Source organism: Lates calcarifer, linkage group LG17 (assembly GCF_001640805.2).
Source record: "Lates calcarifer isolate ASB-BC8 linkage group LG17, TLL_Latcal_v3, whole genome shotgun sequence".
NCBI classification, from domain to species: domain Eukaryota; kingdom Metazoa; phylum Chordata; class Actinopteri; family Centropomidae; genus Lates; species Lates calcarifer.
Genome location: NC_066849.1, coordinates 22,084,879 through 22,106,417, shown reverse-complemented (window position 1 = coordinate 22,106,417; position 21,539 = coordinate 22,084,879). Strand labels below are relative to the sequence as shown.

The 21,539-nt window shown below is 39.7% G+C and overlaps 1 protein-coding gene across 1 annotated transcript; it reads left to right on the top strand.

Annotated features, from left to right (window-relative positions):
- Positions 1-50: 50 nt before the first annotated feature.
- On the top strand, positions 51-21,374 carry dnai3 (dynein axonemal intermediate chain 3). Its single transcript, XM_018693989.2, has 23 exons — positions 51-110; positions 877-948; positions 1,069-1,107; positions 3,960-4,144; positions 4,658-4,762; positions 5,211-5,339; positions 5,427-5,626; positions 5,956-6,072; positions 6,518-6,714; positions 7,204-7,322; positions 8,063-8,152; positions 8,453-8,542; positions 10,332-10,451; positions 11,614-11,687; positions 13,001-13,154; positions 13,250-13,346; positions 15,251-15,375; positions 15,981-16,041; positions 16,406-16,536; positions 16,693-16,900; positions 17,054-17,145; positions 18,306-18,422; positions 19,828-21,374. Exons 2-23 carry the CDS (start codon positions 894-896, stop codon positions 19,966-19,968), a joined length of 2,646 nt encoding a protein of 881 aa, XP_018549505.1. The 5' UTR covers positions 51-110; positions 877-893; the 3' UTR covers positions 19,969-21,374.
- Positions 21,375-21,539: the final 165 nt, after the last annotated feature.

The following is a 21,539-nucleotide window of genomic DNA, read 5'->3' as shown; positions in this document are numbered from 1 at the left end:
CTGATTGGCTCTTGGAGCTGTCAATCAATGTTTTTTCCTTATTCTTGTAACCCATAGCAACCAAACAAAAGTGTGGAGAGGAGTTCAAGCTACTATGGTTTAAGCAAACGGTAAAATGTATTTATTCGTCTATAGACTGTAGCTGTGAAGTAGAATTTAGGCTAATTGCTGAATTAAAGTGTTTGGGTTTTTTTTGTAAATTAGCACTCCTTGTGTGTTAGCCTGTACTTTAGATACAGCTGTGTATTGAAGTTGAGTGTCCAGTTGTAGTCGTCTGACATAATCAGTGATGGAGAGTAATTAGGTTAATTTACGTGAGTCCTAAAATTACTGAAGCACAATCCTGAGATACATTTTAAGTGCAGGATATAGGGCCTACTATAACGCAATTTCTAAAGTCAAGCATCTGTGTACTTCCACCAGCACAAGACATAATTAGGAATATAACTAAGGTTAATTTGCTAAGACTGTCTACAACATAAAAATGCACTGATGGTCAAATAAAGTAACATAGCACTGAAAAAGTACTTTTACATTTGATACTTCGAGTAAATATTTCTAATAATACATTCTCAGGAAATCTGTTTATAATTTATTTTCCTCCAAGAGGCAATGCAAAAAATGGCAGGGCAAGTCACTTATTTTCCACAAGATGGCGCCATGTGTATTGATAATGACAGTGACGAGGCACTCTGTGTGTGTCTCTGTGTGTGTCTGTGTGTGTGTGTGTGTGTATAGCCTGTGTACCATCAGTGAAATGCAGAAGTGTATAGTTTAGGAAGTTTGTGTAGTTTGGTGTTTTGCTTAGAGAAACGTAACACTGTATGTTGTTTTCAGAGAATTTACACTTACATGTCCTCACTGTCATTACTAAAGCTGTCCTACAAGCAAGGATGCCGCCTAAGAGACCAAAAAGTGCAACAAGCAGTGCAGGCAGTAAGGGGAAAGGTAAAGATGAGTGTCTGAAGACTAATGCTTCTGTGTGTAAATGAAAGAAAGTTTGTCTCAGGAATATCTCTAACAGAGAACCAGAGTAAATATAATGGTGAACTGTTACTCTTCATTCAGGGAAGAAGATTCCTTCACCTACTCCACCTGAAAAGCCTGGTAAGAGAAAATCTATTACATTTTGCTTACTTAGTCAACCTTTCATTACTTTCATATTTCACATTCACATGCTCATCAGTTTGAAACAATTTCAGTAAACATGGCAGGTGAACTAAAGGTAGATGAAGCAAATTGGTCTTGAGAAATCCTACATAACCTTTGACTATACTTACCATTTTAACATTTTAGGCCTTAAATCTAATTTACAACATTTTTACATTTCAATAATGATACATGTAAAGCACATTGGATTCCAATATCTTCATTTATTGGATATGTTTTAAGCAAATGCAGCAACACTTCACTTTTGACAAATGTCTTGAGAAGCAGTGATGTAACAAGCATGGCTGAAACTAACCAGAGATGTCTTTGAAGAGTCAGAAAAACTATATGCATCACTCTGATGTGATCTTGAGTGTACTGTTGCATAGCCTTTGGACATACTACTCAGCCGTGAGTCACCATTGTCAAGGTTTGGTTAACGTTCACCACACCAACCCTGAAAACAGGCTCCTGGTCAAATGCAGGTTACCTACAGTGTATCTCTTTACTATAGGTTAGGTCATAGGCTCTGGTGGGAGTTAAAAGTAATGGTTTTAAGTTTCCTCAGATTCAGATTACATTCAGACATCAGTGTCATCCATTTCTAGCTTTTACGCCCACCAGCGTAAGTCTGTTTGATCTTCAAAATGAATGCATCCTAAATAGATTTGTTTTTGACTTCCTGGGGATTTACCTTAATCTTAACCTAACCCTGACCCTGAACTTAACCTGAAACCAAGTGTGAGCTCCAAAATGTAATGGTTTACCATGTGGGGAGCAACTTTTTGTCCCTAAATGGGAGGTTAGTTCCTAATATGTGACAATGACAGCAACGTGGCCCACTGACATAAATGCAGATTTTCTTCTTAATTTCTTCTTCAATTTAAGTAAGACATGATTTTATAAGCTGATAAACACCCATTATTCAGGCTTAATTTCTTCACTAAAACAAACAGAACAAAAGTTATGATGTACTGTAGTATAATGTAAATATCTTACAGTATGCAGTCAAAAAATGGACGAATGGGTGAATTATGCAAGAGTAAAGAGGCCCGACAAATTTAAAATATCTCCTCAGTGCAGCCTACAAACACAGTTTAATTGCATTCTTGAGGGTTATGGAACATTGCACATCACACTCTCTTTGTCATCCAAGCAAATATTTCCCATGAATACAAATGCCATAGTTGACACATAACTCTATGAAATGAGGGGTGTGAGTTTCCACTACAATGATTTGGTGCGAGGCCTAAGTGGTGTGAGTGGAAAAGGTTGACACACCCAGCTGGGAAGTGGTTACTTAAGCTGTACTTGAGCATTCCCAGCGTCCCCTCAGCAACCTTGTGGAAAGACTTTGAAGAGAGAGACCACAAGCAGGATGAAAACTATCATTATGCAGAGCCCTGTTTACTGTAGTGTGCCCTGGACTGAGCCCTGGCCTTAGATATGGAGGAGTCTGCATAGGTTGTTTATTAAGAAAAGCTTTGTTGTGGTGATAGTACAGTGCTGCGGTTTTATACAGTAACAAAAGTGGTTCAAATGTCTATAACTGAGCAGTTTATGTCTTGAATTCATGTATTATTGATCTGCGTCTCACATGCCAGAGTAGTAGGGGGAAAAAAGAGAACAGCATTCTCCTTACAAGCGTTTGGACATTGTGTGTAGGCTATTCACAAGGTTTGCATTTCATCCTGTGATATTGTAGGGTGGTCCACCCTGCAGGGAGGGGCAGGTGAGGGATCAGAGGCGTCGTTGTGCGTTTGATCAGAAAAGCAGGGGCAAAAATCTGTATCACAGTCTGTAGGCAACAGTGACTTTAAAGCCTGTCCACTGTGTATACATTACATGCTCACTGTGGCATCTGTACTGTCCTACTCATTATGTTTGTGTCTCTGTTTTACAGCACTGTTTAATCTATTTCTACAATCATTTCTGCTTTCTCCAGTGCAGCCCATTATGCCTGTCAGTCTTTTCTCACTCTGTGATCCCTATGGTATATGTATCTCTTTCTGTAACTGATCTACAGACCAACTATTTGCGTGCATTGTTGTTTTGACCTCAAACAGCTACTTTTTGCCACCCCCAGCTTTCAGAATTTTCACATGATCCTAATGAATTTGATTTGAGGAACATATCTTATTTGATGCACAAATGAAGACAGCAATTTGTTTTGTACAGTCTACAGAATGGACAGACCACAAAGACATGATTAAACACCAAGGTTATTATCATCATTATTATTACAACATCAAATCTTCTGGTTTCTTACTTAAGATCTGACTTTGATGAGGGCTTTGAATAGATGACAGCAGAAGAGGAAGAGAATCTTGTCTCCATTTGTAGACCACAGTCTTTCGATCTATACATTGTGAAAATTCACTGCTTCCTTGATTCCTTCTTTCTTGACATTGTTTCAATGAGGAGGCTCTTTGTTTATCCTGTTAAAGCATCTATAACGACATATTATTCAGGAGACTAACATTACTTTGGCCTGATTTCTTAAACACTATTAATCATTCATGATAGACAAAACTTTCATTTGTCGATTTTATATTAAGTACCAAAGCAGCAAACAATTTGGCCCTACTGATTAAACCCTCAGCACCTGTAATGCCTTAAAAAGAGACCAAAGTATCAAACAAATAATGCTCTTGACTGAGTGCTTTACCCAGACACTAAAAAAAATCCCAAAACTGCTTGTGATTAAGCAGGCACATGTATTTACTGAACCCATCCAGCTTCTTTTAATATATAATTTCCTCTGTCTACCTTCCATCTTGCTTGTATTGATTGTTAACTATCTCTTCAAGATCACCCTGAGGATATCTTCCCCATGGTCCTGACATCGGTAACCCAGGAGCTCTTTGGTTGCTGTGCTGATGAGGATGTGACAGGGGAGAGCCCTTACAAGCTGCTGAAAAAAGACGACATCATACAGGACATTAAGACAAGAGCCGCAGTGTCCGATTTCAGCCCTGTGAAGCAGATTGTGCTGGTGAGACTGATCTATTGTTGTACATATCACTCAGACAATACCAAGACACTGTGATGATACACAGACCCCCAGTTAAGGGCTATGGGAACAGACAGAGTAACCAGTTTAACCTTGTTTCCCCCTCACTGTCTGATCTAGATTAAATACATGGCAACCACCGCTCTTAATTTAAACATTCATGCCGCTTCTATTACATTACATTACCCTAATGGGAGCAGAGAGCACCCTAAGGGACTCATCTGTTCTAAGTCCTAAGTAATGTCAGCTTTCTTATGTGAGACACAGCCAAGGCCTGGCTTCGGCTTTAGTGATGTGTGTAAGGTTGTCTGTCCACACGTCACTCCATCACTTACTATCCTAATCAAAGTACTGCTGTCAAAGTTTCCTTGTGTTGGCAGAATAAATTCAAATACACTACTTTAATGCCCTCCAAAGAAATTATTTAAATGAAAACAGCTGAATGATGGGAATTACAAACTGCATTTGATGTTGCTGTCTCTCTGCTGTTGACAGGACTACCCAGAGGAGGAGATCTTGCTGGTTTATGACAGAGACTTCACCTATGACCAGTGTTTCTACCTGGTTCTGACACCAGAAGCTAAGGACAGACTCCTCAATGTAAGAAGCGAGTTATTTTGGTTAAAGTAAACAAGGTTCATTTTTATTTTTCCATTGCTTTTGTTCTCACCAATACCCTCCTCAGTATTTATGTTTGGAATCATTTAGTATGTCATTATTTTATAGCTATGAGGACGGAGGTATGCATATTATTTTATCACCCAACACTTAAAAGTTATGACCGGTCTTAGAGGTCATTTTATTTGGACCATTTTGCTTTGCCAGCTGGTGTATTTTCAGTGGCTGATTAAAATAAAAGACCGCTTAAAAGACCACTTCACCAACCTGCTCTGGTTCAAACATTTTGTGATAAGTGTGACTGTGTAGCAAGATTTCAAGTTAAATTATTAAAAATATCTTCCACACAATTTGTCTTCCACTTTAGTGTGTTTCCCGTTCTTGTTCTGTGTTACCTCTGTTTTACTGTGTTTTTTTCTGTGTCGTGAAGCCCCCAAAGCCTGAGACACCAGGAGTGTTAGAAAATGAGGTCATTAAAACCCCAGAACCAAAGGAATGGATATCTCTTGGCAGTGAGCTGGAAATAGATGAAGAATCTGTCAAAGAGACCAGAGAAAAGGTAGTGCATTGCATTAATAAGCGCATTAAATATGCATATTAAATCATGTTGTTTCATCCCTGTATTCTGTCTCCTTTTCATCACCAGCTGTGGTACAAGTTCTCCAGAGTGCGTAGGAAGTTTGGGGCACCAGCCTGTTTTACTGACCGCAACACTGCAGATGCTAAGGATGGCTACCTGGAGTGTGCTTCCTATCAAGACAGCAGATTCAGTATCAAGCAGATGCAGAGGGACTGCGGGACACAGGCTGTTCCCACACTGCAGAGCAGCAGTGCTCAGACACAGTGGTACGCCAGCAGATCAGTATACATAAAATGGATTTGTTCTACAAGAAGAAAAGGCACTTATGGGTTTCTGCCAGCATCTGTCCTTCTGGTAAAATAATGCCTCTTATTTCAATGCACTAAGAAAATAAGATTTTAACACTGAGTGTAAGTATTTTTCTGCAGTTCATGTCTACATGCCTTATATACTTGGGTGATGCAGATTATTTTGCCACTTATTAAAAACACATTAACTGAATAGAGATCACAATTTTCTCTCTCTTTAATTTAAGTTGATAGTAACTCTATCCTGATAATATTTTTGTGTTGAGCACCTTATGTCCATTTTACAGGAAATTTCAGAGGAATATCTTTACCCAGTACAAGCCAAGAGAATTAAGTGAGGAAGAAGCAGAAAACATCCTGCAGGATGACAGTCTGAGGAATTTTTGCAACTCAGTACCCCACAGGTAAAATGAAATATTCAACTTATTCATGGTGTCTACTCTGTCTGCCTCCTGGGGAACATATATTATATAGGATGAGTGACAGAGTGGGGTACTGAAATCCATCCATTATTACCAGTGTAGGAGCATTACAATATTCACTTGGCATATCAGAAGCTATTTTAAGACACTTGTGAGCACCACTCACCTTTCCAGTCCACAATATTTTCTGTTGCTATAGTCCCCATCACTACCCAGGTTCTAGCCTTACTGTAGAAGCTTTTTGATACTTTGAATCTCTCTCAGACCCTGACATATCCCAGGTGAGAGATAATATTAGAGAACATCAGACGCATTAGTGCCAGCACTATGTGTTTTAGCTGTAGCTGTTGTGTAGAAACACAACTGTGGAAAATGAAAAATCATTGCTGCTTAAAGTTTTGCCTAAAACATTTTCATTGTTTTGCAGGGTTTTCCAAGCTCTTCAGCAGGAGGAGATTATGAATGTGTTCTTTGATGACTTGAAGGCTCTGGGGACAGGGGCTGAGGCCGGTGACTGGTCTGGGAAGGTGTCTGAGGGTTTGATGCTTTATCAGGCCTTCACAGACCAAAAGTACGCTAAGGATAAGAAAATCAGTAGCATTAGCTGGCACCCAACGATCTATGGTAAATTACTAAATCTCAGTCAGGGAACAGCTTTGTCTACCAAATTTAAACAGTGGAAATTTTCTCACACTAAAATATTGACTAAACACACAACACACAGCATCTTCATCCTAATACTTTCAGATCAGCATCCTCGATAATTTCCTGTCACATCTCTGTGAAAAAATACAATGTTTGGACAACTTTGGCGTAGATACTGTATCTTGCATCTGTATCATTCTCCCTGTAATCTCACTACCCCGAACAAGTATCAAAATTTCAAATCCTCTTTCACTGGAAAAGCATCATAGTTTATCACTGCCACTTTGTAATATTGCAGCTGTCATCAGCATAGAGCAAGATCACAATAACAATATCAGTGCTAAACATGTGATCAGTGCAAATATATTTTATTAAAAGAAGGGATCAGAGTTAATCCTTTGTAAATATACTTAACATGTATTTTCCTGTGTAACTGAGACACTTGATGGTGTGTTTTTGATGTGGTAGGTGTGATAGCTGTGGCTTTGATAGAGAAAAAGGAGGAGCGGTTCAGTGAATCGACTACATCTGAAGTCAGACCCTCTCTCGTTATCTTCTACAGCTTCTCTGACCCCTCTAATCCCCAGGTATGGAAAATACATAAGAACAGCACTCTAAATGAAAGTAGAGAGCATACCAGTTGGAAAAGATATTAAAAAGGCCATATTTCTCTCCCTCATTGACAGCTTACAAGCAAATCCTCTCTTCTCACCTTATATCTGTTTGAGACACACTTTCATTAGAAATGGCTGGAAGGATTTGGTTTGCGCTGTCATTCAAGACCATTATTTGCTTTAGGAAAATTTGAGAGGCCTTATTGATTTGACCCAGGCACTAAATCAATAAAGCTGAGCTGCTAAATCACTCAAAAGTAATATGAGTTCTGCATGACGTATGCCTTCACCGGTTCATGTGTCATGCTTTGGTTTCACCGTCTGCTGGAGCAGTGATCAAAGTAGCAGAGGAATTGTGTAGAGGAAACTAGAGACACTATATAACTTGAATATATATATTTATTATTGTGTGGAGTAAAGTGCTGCAGTCCAGTCATGCAGCTAATTATAAACTTGAGCAGTTTCAAACATCAGGCTGAAAAATGACTGCTCTGTAATACCATCCTACCCCGCCTGGGTCTTTTTTTCCTCTTATGCCTGATGAAATGGAATCTCCTGTATGCACTTGGTTTTGTGGATTAAAAGCTGAACTTTGTATGGTGAGACTAGAATAAATAAATACTCAAGATGGCAAGCACCCAATATGTGGAAATGTGCACTCTGAAATATAATATTTCTGCCCTTTGTATGTGGGTTTTCTGTGTTTTTTGCAGTTGCTGCTGGAGTGCCCAGATGACATTTTTGCCTTTGAGTTCTGCCCCTCTGATCCAAATATTATCGTTGGCGGCTGCATGAATGGCCAGGTGCAGACTCCGACTCTGCTCTGCATCTCTGCTTTGCTGCTTTTTCTGCCTAGCTCTCAATAAGCTGTTTCCTTTCCCATGACATTCTTTTTATTAGAGGGGAAAAGAGAGATAAATGTGTTATCAAACAAACCTTCTGTCATGTCAGTCACATCATTTCCCCTCTATTGTCTCTGTTCTCATTCTGTTTTTATCAAAGATTGATTAGACAGATTTGAGGGTTTTCATGTTGAATGTCTACATTACACCAGACTCAGATATTCATCTCCAGTAAGTAATTTTATGTTGCTGTCGTTTTAGGTTGTGTTATGGGACATTTCTGGTCACGTCACGCACTTACAGGGAACACAGTCTAGTGGTAAAAAGGCCTCCGTCAACACGGACACATTCGTAAGTACCCATATCCTGTCTCTAATATGCACAATGTTGATACAATAACATGGTGTTCTGTATCTGTGTCGGTGTATTACACGTGATATCAGTTACCATAATTCTTTGGCTCGTGATGATGTCAACCTGGTTTACTCTAGTGTGGGTCCTCAATTTTTCAAAGAATGCATCATATTTGCTGTAAAGACAGGCTGCACTCTTCAGTGGTGCTGTATGACAGAGTGAGATGATGATACGTTGACTCCTGAGTTCTCTCCTCATTCTCGCCCTTTCATTAGCTGGGAATGCAGTGGCCTAATGGTCCTTTTCAAGCCAGCCTCAGCTGTCAAAACTAGCTCCACAAACGTACTAATGCCAGGAGTAAATCCCAAAGCAAGTTTATATCATTATACAACCCCACTGCCAAACAAAAGCAGCCTATTAGCCTGCATACAAACATTTCAGTCAGACTTAAGTGATCTAACTGAATAAAAAAACTCTTGAGTGAAGACTGAAACTTCAAACATGGTTTCTCTTTTGGCTTGACATCATAGCAGACTAATGTTTTCATGATATATCTGCCTTATTTAAATGGTATTATGTAGAATAATAAAGAAAAGGTCAGGGAAGAGAGAGGTAATGATACGTGACAAAAAACAGGGCTCAGACTTAAACCCACAACATAGCAAGCACATTAAATCCACTGTAGCCTGTTGAGACACCAAATATTAAACTACATTTGTCCGTTAAAGCCTGACCTTTACTGACATCTTCCACCTGACTGCCATATTTAAATAGACACATATGCCCCCATCATCCAGCCCCCATTTGCTTTGTGTGTTTTTATTGCCTCTACAGTGGAACAGCTGCCTCCATCCCTCTCCTCACTACTTCCTTCTCTTTTGCTTTCCCCTCATCCACCCTCCGTCCCTCCCTCTATTCTCTTTGTCCTTGTTTACTCTTCATTGCCCAGAGTCAACAGCATCAGCTCACATACTCCAGCTGTTACACAAGCCCTCCATCTACCACTATAGTTTGCCCCCACAGTAGATAACACACAAGCAAATCAGATCACTGCCCTCCCCGGTGTTTGCAGTGTAAACAATGGTAGTTGTATCAGCTAAAAGGCTTTATTTCGACGTTGAGTGCTGTGAAAGCTATGCCTCACCAGCACCTGTTGCTAGCTTATCAGATAAACAAGGAATTAAAATCCTCCCATATAGATTTGTGTTCTGTTCACACCATTGTACATAATAACTTTAACCACAGGTGTACCAAATGGATAAACTAGCTTATATTTGTGCTTTCAGAGTTAGCCAGCAGAGTATGAATAGATGTTTTGAGCCAATAATCTAACTTAGATAAAAAGCACTGAAAGATAACATTATGGTTGATGTGCAAACTAATATCAGTCAGCACTGCAGAAGTTTTGAGTTTTGTAAATGTTAGGCTGCTAGCATACCTTGTTGCCAGGGTTAGTATCTGGCATTGCAATAAGTCTGCTATGACGTATCTAAGTATTGCCACGAGGAGGCAATACTATCATGATACAGTTACTGAAAAAAGATTTATTTGACGTGTCCTGTAACTAACTCTGAAACTAGAAAATAAGTTGGTATTTAGCTGGAAATTATTATCATTAGAGACAGTGAAAATAGTTTATAAACAGATGGTGTTAATGAACCATTTTTATACTGCAGGTCTCTTAGAATAACATGTCATCTCTGTATAAAGTCTTTGTATTTAGATTGAATTGTCAGAGCTCACTGTACAGTACATGCTGTGCCTTCTGTGTCTGACCTCCCACCAGGATCTCGATGACAACAAAGAGAATAAGACTCCTGTCGTGCGCTACTGTGCAGTGTCTGCATTAGAGAGCAGCCACAAAGCACGAATTACTGATGTCCAGTGGCTGCCACCAACATTTGAGGTACACAGAGCTGAAGGGTGGAGGGGTTGGGGGGAATTAACAAGTGCATGTCTGATACCAAATATGCAGAGTACAGAGTTATTCCTTGAGGGTTTCCATTAGGAGTACAGAGAGCAGGCGCAGAGTAATGATTTCAGCAAAACATTCTTTAATGTTTTCTTTAATCTCAAGCCTCCTTTATCATATCTAATGTAAACATTGTGACATGGTTTCCAACAGAAGCAGCTGGAGTAGATTTTCATCATTCTCTTCCCTCTTTAATTGATATTAAAACATATTGATATATATAGGTTTTACCTGACTAAGGTTAAAAGCCACTTGAATGTTAAAAGATATTACAGGAGGTAAGGTAACATTATTAGGCACAGGGAAGCTGTGATAGTCAGGGCAGAGAAAAGGCTTTGAAAGCAAGAATGCAACATATTGAGGCTAGGGCAATATGGCAAATAGGATTTACAATGTTCAACAGGAAGGCACATTGGGACAAGAGGGTCAATGTGGAAAATACTGTCAGAGAGAACAACAGTAATAACTAAATACAGCTGGTCAGGACAGAAAATTAATACCACAACTCCACTGCCACAAAATGTGTTTTTCATATTTGTACTGACAGACTTTCTTGTTCCTGACAGCTGCAGACAATAATTTATATAGCTCAGCTTTTGTCCTTTAATAGTGGCCCAGCACAAAAGAAAATCTTACAGTACATCTAAAAAATGTCCTGACCTGAAGTGATATTTGCTGCAGGGATACGATGATGTTTGGCCTCTTAGAAGTGCAATAATAAGTGTGGACAGTAAAACTAAAAGCCATAGAAATACTCATACAGTAATAATGAACCATGGTCTCACACAGATTCAATAAATTCTTGTCCACAGAACCTATGCAAATTGCTGAATGTTTCAAAAATTGTCTTCATGAAACAATGAATACATTATGGTTTCTGGTTGGTGCCTGTCCCTCATTTCTTAGCCAACTGTGATAAATCATGACAACCACTGGCACTCATCTGGATAAGTAAAATAGGGCAATCATCAAAGTGCCCCCAGGGGAACATTAACCTCCAATATATCTTCACAGGAACCTCACTGCCATGAGCTCTTGACATTACTAAGACTGACACAGACATTTGTTGATTTTGCGTGTCTCTCTCTCTGAGTAGGTGACCAGGACGGGATTACCAGTGGAGAACAAGCATAACATTTCTGTTCAGGTTGTCACCTGCTCGCCTGACTGGTAGGTCTTATACAGATAATCATTCCAGATGAAGACACTGATGAAAGGACTCAGATCTTTCACTTAGTAAAAGTAGAAATATATTAGTATATGATTAGAAATACTCTGCGTGAAGAAAAGCTATGTGTTTAAGATATTGCTTGAGTAAAAGTTCAAAAGTATTTAATCAAACTGATACATATAAATGTACATTATTGCAGCAGGTGAGGGTAGGGGTTTTGATTAGGTACAGCTGGGTAGATGTAGATTTTCCCCCAGGAGAGTAATGAAGTCTAATTTGAACCTAGAATGATACATCATAATTCATTTTTTGACTGTATTTTATATTGTCAATCTGACTCTGAAAAGTAACTATTAACTAAAGTTAGCAAATAAATGTAGTGGAGTAAAAAGCACAATATTTGCCTGTTAATTGTAGTGGAGTAGAAATATGAAGTGAGAGAAAATGGCACCATTGCATTAGGGCCACTGTCAGTTGCTGTGACACTCAACAACTAACATCTGCCAACGCACAGAGATTCCCAGTGGATGCACAGCAACATAATCAAAAACAATACTGGTTTAATCCCCACAGGACAGTCTAGCTTGTCCTCCCCCTGCTGAGCATACTGTACCATTTAGATATTAAAGAGCTGTACAGTCAATGAGGGTATTGTCTTTTTTTAGCCAGACTACATGTCCCACCAGACTCAGTCTTCCTGTGTGGTTTTCTAGGTATTGTCATTGTCTGTATCTGTGTGGATGAACAGTGTATCGCAGGACATAAGTCATCTGTTCATATTGATATATCATGCTGAGTTGTTTCTGCATCTGTGAGGATACAAAACATTTCCATGTTGTGTTGTCTATGTTTGAGCTATGAATTAAAAACTAGAGTGTGTTTTCAGCTCATAATTTTTACCAGATGTTGTCAGTGTTAATCAGAGCTGTATACAAGGGTTTGTTTTGGGAGTGGGCTGCACTTGTGACTGCATTCTACAGAAGGTTATTCAACTAAGTTATGAGATATCAGGCTGCTTGTTTATATCCTGTGTTTGGAAGTCTGGATAGTGTTCATAGATTGGTGATAAAGACAAATCGCTTTGTGTCTGCGGTTATTGGCAGTCACTGCATTTGAGGAATTAGAGTAATTAGAGCATGACGAAGCCCACAAGTCTCCATCAGAGTCTTTATCACTCAGTATTCATGTTGCATAAGTTTAAACAGGAGTGTGGACATGAGCAGATGATCAAATTTATGCTAAGTTTTAGGTTTATTATTAATACTAATTCCACGGTTAATCTCTGGGTCCGTGTCTTTGTCTTTCTGTAAAGTGCTATAATGTTCTGGGATGTGCGAATGCCAAAACTGTTGAGCCAGTCAGTGTCAGACAAGAAGCAGAATGTGGATCAGAAGACCCAGATGTCTTCTTACAGTGTCCCTGACACCTTCAAACACCTGGACCGCACATGGAAACCACTGTTCAGGGTACTCCATAATCCATAATGATTTTTTAAAAACAACATTTAGTGTCTGCCAGTTCGTCAAATGTAACAAGTTGTCTTCTCTCTGTCATGTGTCAGGTTTCGCTGCCAAGGATCAATACCAGTGGAGAATACGCTCCTTTGAAATTCAACTTTGAACCCTACACCTGTAGTGGTAATAAAGACAGGGACACAGGTAGGTGGGGGATTTTATCCTTGGGGCTGCCTGAGTTTATTTGTTTCTGTCTGTTGCATCATCTCTCCATAAGCACTTCTCTATTCTAATAGTTTGTAAAATAATCACACACTCAGTCGCTTGTAGAAGGTCAAAAGAGACATCTATTTGATCATTTGCAGACCACTTTCACACATGGCAACCTGGCTAAGAATGTGCAAAACTTCAAACAAACACAACAGACACAGAGCATCAGTAAAATATATACATAGAGACAAACAAGTCATATAATATCTGGATTCATAATCTAGACTAGGTAATAAACATTACAGACAGATCTGTTGTCTGATAGCTGTCAAAAGTGAGTGCATGAGTCTATTTTCTTGGGGTCTTGGACTCTTGAATTCTGCTTTGGATGGTTGAGCACAGTGATCAGTGGAGCAGGGCTGACTTGGCCCTCAGGTGCTCTCTTTCTCTGTCTGTCTCCCTCTTCTCTACTCTGGTTTCATAGCACTTTATTAAGTGATACGTCCAAAACAAGGCCCTCATAGTTGCAGAGCATTAGCCTCGCTGACTGTCAGCTCTTTCCAATATGCTGCTCAGGCTCCTCAGGGGCCAGAAGATGATCGTGTGTGTCCTGGCTGGTCAAGAAGAGGCCCGTCTTTGTCTGGCTGAAGGTCTGTCTCCTTAAACACAGCTTTGGTGGCTGGTGGTTATAGAATTAATACGCTCACTAACTGAGGCAATAAATCTTTTGTTTTTTTTTCAGCAGCCCTCAGGCACTCTGTTATTAAGGTTTTAATGAATCCTTGTGTGATTAATACTTTGGTGCTGCTTAAGATGTTTGACTTACATTGACTGAGTTGACGCTGTCTGCTTCTGAGCTCTGTATTCAGCATTTCATTCTGTACCTTTTGCCAGTTCTGGTGCTCCAGTCACTTGTTCTTACAGTAGTAGCCACTGTAGAAAAGCTCTTCCCTGCCCTACAACAGTACCATATGATTTTCCACACCAAGTTTCTGAAACCAGCCCCCTTTGGGGATTAAGCAGCAGAGCTGTGTGGTAAAAGTGAAACATCTACATCTGTAGCTGTGCTGTATCGCCTGTCTCATATCTTTACACACATCTTAACTGGGGGAGAGTGGATTTGGAAGATGTGTGACTGGGTAATCTGATCTGACCTTCAAGAGCTAATCTAACAGAGTGAGGCTGAGGTTTGATTGAGAGCAGCGCGCTGATAAGGGGGTGTGAACGGACAGTTCTGCACTGTCCCTGACAGACAGTTGGGCTTTTGTGATGGAAAAAGCCTCCTCCATTACTACCAGCCCTGCCTACATCACCTCTCCCGCCCTTCTCCCTTACGCCCCCCCCCCTTTCTTTCCCACTACCCTAATATACCCACTTACCAGCCCATTCACCTTGGCTGTACCCCTCCCCACCACCCTCCCTTTTGTCCTTCTGTCGCAATGTTCATGGTCAGATTACAGAACAGGTTGCACCAAAGCCTCTGTTCAATCTCTCTTACTTCCTCTAAATAAATAGATGTTTTAATGTGTCTTTTCCTTTCTTTCTTGATAAGTCACTGCTGTTTACCAAATTCTGACCTACTGTTCAACCTTTATTGTTGTTGTTATTGTTTCCCTCTGGTTTAACTGCATGTTTGGAATTTTTTTCTTTGATAACAAGAGCCAAAATAGCTCCGTGAGAGTCAGACATCAGCCTTTCAACTATTGTGAAAAACAAGTGCTCTGTAGTTTTGTGAAAATGTTGTACTACCCATGTAGGTCACTGTTTTCTTAAAGGATTACTACAGTGTATTGTCAGCCCATGTATGTTTACAAAAAAAGTATGAGCTGAACTTTTTTGAACCGAACTGTATTTTCTGGTCCACACCCTACACTCTCCCTCAACATTGGTCCTAACAGAAGAAGCTGATGAAAATGATGATAGCTCAAAGATCATTCCAGACTACAGCCAGCTCAGAGTGCCCTCAGCCAAAACACTCACAACGCTGGAAGATGTCAATACCAAGCTCTACTTTGGAACAGAGGTAAACAATAGCCAGGTGTCTGTATGAACATGGTTCTGCTGTGACTGTTCCTCCTGTTGCTTCTAGTGTAAGTGACAAGGGACTAGCTAATGTGAGGCTTCAGAAATTAGTTCAATCGAGTGGATATCTGTCAAAGTTAAATCTTTTTGTTGCTATTCCCCCACTGCAAGGAGTCACTGTTCAGGAAAACAAACATAAAGAGGGAACATAGAAAGACATAACTTTAGAAGATAGTCACTTCATTTGACTAACTCCAGTGACTGAAGCCTCATATAATCTTTATGATTATCATTATCCCTGAGTTGAAAAATGTCAAGCCTATGAGCCTTCAGGAGTTTTTCTGCTGACAGATATTAATAATGAAACAAAGGCAAAAACACCTCTAAGAAAATATTGGATTGCACATACATTTTGTAGAAAAAGAAATAGCACAAAATAGCAATAGAAATAAATATACTGGCAGATGTACTGTTCAAATGCACCGCTGAAGCTGTCACCAGTGTCTGTTAACACTAATGTTAATACAACTAGGGAGAAAAATACAATGAGAAGGTTTATTCCACATCCTTGTAACATGTTCCATAATGTGTATTTCATACTGCCAGGATGGGGAGATTGGTTACACTGACTGGAAACTGGGGAAGGACGACTCTGGACGGCTGCACAGTGAGTTTAAAGGACCCGGTCCAGGGTTTTCTTGGCTGTTGAGTAGTAGTTCAAAGTAGTTCAATGTTATCCACAACAGAAAAAGTATTGAGACAAAACAAGGCACTTACAGTAATGGATTTAATTATGCAGACAATTATGTCAAATTACTGTATTAAAGTTATTTCAGTAACCACTATCGTAACTCAGCTGTTTGGTTTGGAAGCCATGTTGAATTTAATCGCCATTATAAATTAGTCAGTACATTTACAGGGACACAGAGGGTTAATTGTTACTGGCATTGTCCTGCTGCTTCTGTGGCTGCAAATGATTGTCAGATAAAGCAGCGTGCCTTCTCTTCCTGTCTTCCTCTCCTCTCTCACAGGTGCCAAGCCCCTCAGCTGTATTGGCATCCATCACTGGTTGGTGAATACAGTACAGCGATCGCCCTTCTTAAAAGACATTATTTTGACAACGGGAGGCTGGAACTTCGCCATCTGGAAGGAGGGAATCATGGTAACAACACCTGTTGATTCAGCTACAGTAGCATTTATAATCACTATGATGTGCACAACATGATAAAATGCATGATATCTAACTTACGACAGACCAGATTTATTGAATTTTAAACCCACTGACTCTATTTGACTTCTTATAAACCACATTATCCAGGATGGCCCCATCATCCTGTCACCAAGCTCTGAGCAGGTGTGCACTGTTGGATGCTGGTCCTTGTCCCGACCAGCTGTTTTCTTCATTGGGAAAGACGATGGCAGTATTGAGGTGTGGAACTTGCTGGAAAAGACCAGTGAGCCTGCACAGGTCCACGCACACATCACCAACGCTAAAATAACCTCCATCACACCCTGGATCGCCGCCCGTGAGTTCTTAGTGTCTTTGATAAACAACATGATAGTTACTTCAAGTGTGGCTCCATAGAAAAGTCTTAAAAAACATTGAATTCAGTTCCCTCACAAATATCTTTTACAAAGATCTTGAATATTTTCTTTCTGGATTTTTTTTAACCCCGCAGCCAAGCAGCACTTCCTGGCCGTGACTGATGAGCTTGGAATGGTTCGTGTTTTTGAAATCCCAAAGACACTCTACATTCCCTCCAGGAGTGAGGTAAGACTATCTGAACGCCTATGTACTCGCTTTAAACAAGGTGATGAGTTTTATGTTTACTATTTCTTTTTCCAAAATGATGAGTAAGGTGCTGTTGGTCAACGTTGAGAAACTAAGATAATTCCAGACCTGCAGCATGCCAACACCAGTTAAATGCCACGTTTTAATGTCAGGTTTATTTTTGCTTCTTTACTGCATTGATATTAGGCTCGTCCACATTTGAGGAATTCTGATTTATGTGTTGCGGTACGAGGGTGAAACTGTACACATTTAAACTGACAGTGAAAGCTGAGATGTTTGCATTGTTGAGTGCAGTCTGTGTGAATGTGGAAGTTATTCACTCTCAAGACACTAGTATAAAATTGGTTATGCCACAGGCTTTAGGAAAAAATAATATTAGCATAGAACTTCTGTCTGACCTCAGTGTGGAAAGTAGCTAATTAAATCCAGCAGGAATTACTTCATGACCCTGTGACTTCCTGCATGATAATCAAAAAAACTGCTTCCTTTAATAAAGTTCAGAAAAACCATGATTCTGTAAATGTGGAAGTTTGGGCAGGAAACATAAGTAACAAGGTAGCAAGAGATCAGCAAGGTCACAGCTCACCATCGGTCCCTTACAGGCAGATCAATCTGGTGTTTTAGTCCCTGGTGGGACGTTTGCTGGCCGCTCACATTGCAATCGATTTATGAAAGTCAAATTGATTTCATGCAGTAGAAGCTTCTGGTTTTCTGTTTGTTTGTTTGTTGTTGAAGCAGCTAACAACTCCACCCAGGAAAGACGTTTAACAGCTGCTGCCTATTGAAAATGAACTAAATGCCAAGTGCCAAATGAAAAGTTTACATTTTATAGATAATAACCTCTTACCTTAAGGGCATTTGATGACTTTGTTTCAACATGCTTCCTGGACAGATTTCTTGGCAAAACTACTTAAAAAGTTCAATCCTTTAAATGCCTCTTTCGCTCATTTACTTTCACCTATAACCCAGATTCATCTATTAGCATGTTGATCCATTGGTTACCAAATCTCTGGCACTGTCAGAGAGACTGTTATCATGAGTTGTGTTACTTGTCGCACTTTTATTTAATGGCTGTTTCAATAATATATATTATACAGTAAAGCTGCTAATCAGTCCCTTTCTTCTTTGTCTGTGTGCAGGGTTTGAGTGTGAAGAAATACTTTGAACTGGAGGAAGAGAGGCTGAAGGATTATTTGAAGAAGGAGGAACTGTGGGCAAAAGAGAAAAAGGAGGCTGAAGAACTCAAGAAGAAAATGGTGAGCTATGGATTTTAATTCCTGACAGAATTTACAACAGATTTAAAGCAGCTATAAATAATATTTACACTAACAAGGATCAATGTGGAAACCAGGTAAGTTGTGGTTCAAGAAGAAGTAAGAAGAGTTTGATCGTCTCTCTCAAACCTTGTTCCATAACTTTTCATGTTTGCAACTGAGTGCAACACTATGAATTTGAAGTATTATCACGTCTGGCCTCTCTTTATGACATTAAATTTTCCTTCTGAAGATCTATCAGCACTTTTGCATTCAGATGTGGTCGTACTAAGTAGTTTGCTTGGAGCATACTAACACTTTAGAGCCAGAGATGTAAGGTTGTTGGTTTGGATCCTCACTCAGACTGGAGTAGTCTAGACTAACTAAATGAATGATGATTGCTGATCCATCCATCAATATTAGTGGCCTTGAATGAGACCTTGTGCCCTCAGCTACACTCTAACCTCACTCACAGCCTCTGGTAGTGGTGAGCAGTCCCCTATATGCACATCAGGACTCACAAATGTATTTATTGACGCAGTTAAAAGTGTGTATACTGGTTCAAAGTTGGTGGTGGAAAAGCTGAAGTAGGCCGTCCCTCTCTCTGTCTTTCTCTCTGTCTTACTATCTCTGTCTCTCTTATTCTCTCTTCCCTCATGTTTAATTCATTTAGATCGTTATTTGATCCTTTGCACTGGGGACAGTATAGTTATTGACAGCCAGTGCCTGGCAGTCTGTCTGCTAACTATAGAAGCTAAATCTTTTTTGTGGCTAAATGTTTCACTGCAGATGAGGTTTTGTTTTGCTGCAGTAATCTCACATTTGTTTCTGTAAATGTGGATCTCTCCTTGCCCTTCCGAACAGGCATATATTTCCCACACAGAGTGTTTTGTTCATACCCCAACTAAAAATTCAAGTTCAAATTAGTGATAAGGATGTGACACCTCTGGAATTTAATACAAACAATATTATTGTTAGGCTGTATTGTCAGTGTGTATGTGTGGGTTTTTCTTTATTAGAATGAAATTGAAGGTGTTTACAGAAAGTTAGCATTTAACAAATCCTCCTGTAAGAAAGCTTTTCCCCTGGTGTGGGAGGAAAGGACAGAACAATACCAATACAGCAGTTTAATAATACCTTATTTTGCATTCCAAGTCTTTCCCACGCTTGGAGATTTTGTATGGTTTGTGTTTTTATGTCTGCTGGAAGATGTATTTGTATCACTAAATACAAAATCAAGCTATTAAAATTCCGAGGCAAGAAAATTTACCAAAAAACTGAGGTTCAAAATGTGAGATCTGAATATTAATTCTGCCTGAGAGATGGCAAAACATGAGAAGTTTCAAAGTGCCCTCTCCCTTTTGTCAGACATAGTTTATGACTAGTTCTTCTCTTGTTTTGTCTCTAGGACCCCGACAAGCCAGTCAAATCCCTGAAGGAGACTGACGATGTGAATATGAAGGAGCACAGTGATTACCTGACACTGGAGGAAAGCATCCTGAAGGACATGGGCCTGTGGACTGCTACTGCAGACACACAGGATACCTAATATCACACACATTCACATACAAACACAAACTGCATTTCATACAAAACAAAGGCTCCTAATCTTTTAATGTATTTTTTTTATAAACTTAATTTCTGTAACTGTTTATAAAAACATTGTGAACATTTTAGTAAATTGATTCTGCCATCAACCTTCAGACAGTCCTTGGGTTGGGGCTTCAGGGTCACCAATGGATTTTTTTCATCCATTCCATCTGAGATCTAATTACTGGGTAATGCCATCCATTAGCACTCCCTTCACCATCACTGCCTGAGGATACAATTTGGAATACCTTAAGGATCTGACCTTGGCAGGAAGTCATTTCATGGCTCTTTAATTTTATCACTTGTTGTTGTTGTTGGAAGATCCTTCAGTATATTCAGTAGAAACGTTCTATTGAGAAGGGATTTAAAAGGCACAGACGAGGGACCTTGGTGCAAAAGCCGTTATTCACTAAATATAATTTGGAAATTATCCTCACAGAGTAAACCTATTTCTATAGCATGTGTCTTGATTCAGGTAACAGTTTACACAGCAGCAATCTGAATCCAGGTTAATCAGATGATTTTAGAAAATCTGACATGACTGGACCACATTCATAAAGCTGCACTACTCAATATCCTTTTATAAACAGTGGCCCAAATGACTGTGTAATATAATGTCAAAGGGCTAACTGTAAGTCATAGACCAAAAGATATTTATCATCTGAGTCTGTGAAATATTTTTTGCCCCTTTCAGCGTATTGTTTCGGTTTAACTTTATTGTTCTGGCAGCTGCCAAAAAGCTCTGATAAACCCACTGTACTCAGCAAAGTTTAGCAACTAGCTAACTAGCTGGTGGCGAAGCATTTAGCAACTAAAGAATCAGGAGTTGGTGGGGACCAAAACAGAGAAGATGAGTGAATGGAAATGAGAGGCCAGAATCACAACTGAGTGATAATGTTGCTCTGTACCTGCTGCATGTGTAAAAAAGCAGTTATTTGCTAATATGTTCAGCAATCGAAATCTATAAGGTGATTGTCTTCAAATGGGCCTACAGTGACAATTCTGATGTGAATCTAGAGTTTCTAATGGAAGACTAGACTTCCTATCTTATCAATTTGTTTTTTAAGTTGGTAAACTACCTGCAAACAGACAATATTGTTGTCTGGTGCCAAGCTGCTGTCGAATCACTTCTGTTTTGAGATTGCTGGAATGGATGGCCTTGAAACTTTGTCAAGGAGGATTTGAAGTAGCCAAGGCCAACAGGAACAAAGCAGTGGTGCACTAAGCAATGCGCTGTTCACACCCACACGTAGCACTGTGGCTAAAAACATGGTTTCCTCATTAATTTTTGTTAGACTCTTTCGCCACAAGGGAAAGGTTTTCCTAAATTAAACTTTTACTTCTGCCACAACGTTTCTGAGAATGCTGTTTCCCTTGCAGTGTGTTGCAGCCAGTAACTCTCCAGCTCTCTGGACTCCATTAGTTTCGCTCCTTCACGGGGATAAAATAAGGACGCCTCAGAGTGCTGGGTCCACCTCAGGTCAAGAGCAGCCCAGCAAACCTATAGTCACAACTGACAGCCGGTATCCT

Bases quoted from the DNA above. Each gene is read 5' to 3' on its own strand.
- dnai3 (XM_018693989.2), top strand. From the start codon at position 894: ATGCCGCCTAAGAGACCAAAAAGTGCAACAAGCAGTGCAGGCAGTAAG. The intron at 10,452-11,613 runs GTACACAGAGCT...CTCTCTGAGTAG, and splicing joins GGCTGCCACCAACATTTGAG to GTGACCAGGACGGGATTACC. The intron at 18,423-19,827 runs GTGAGCTATGGA...TTTTGTCTCTAG, and splicing joins AAGAACTCAAGAAGAAAATG to GACCCCGACAAGCCAGTCAA.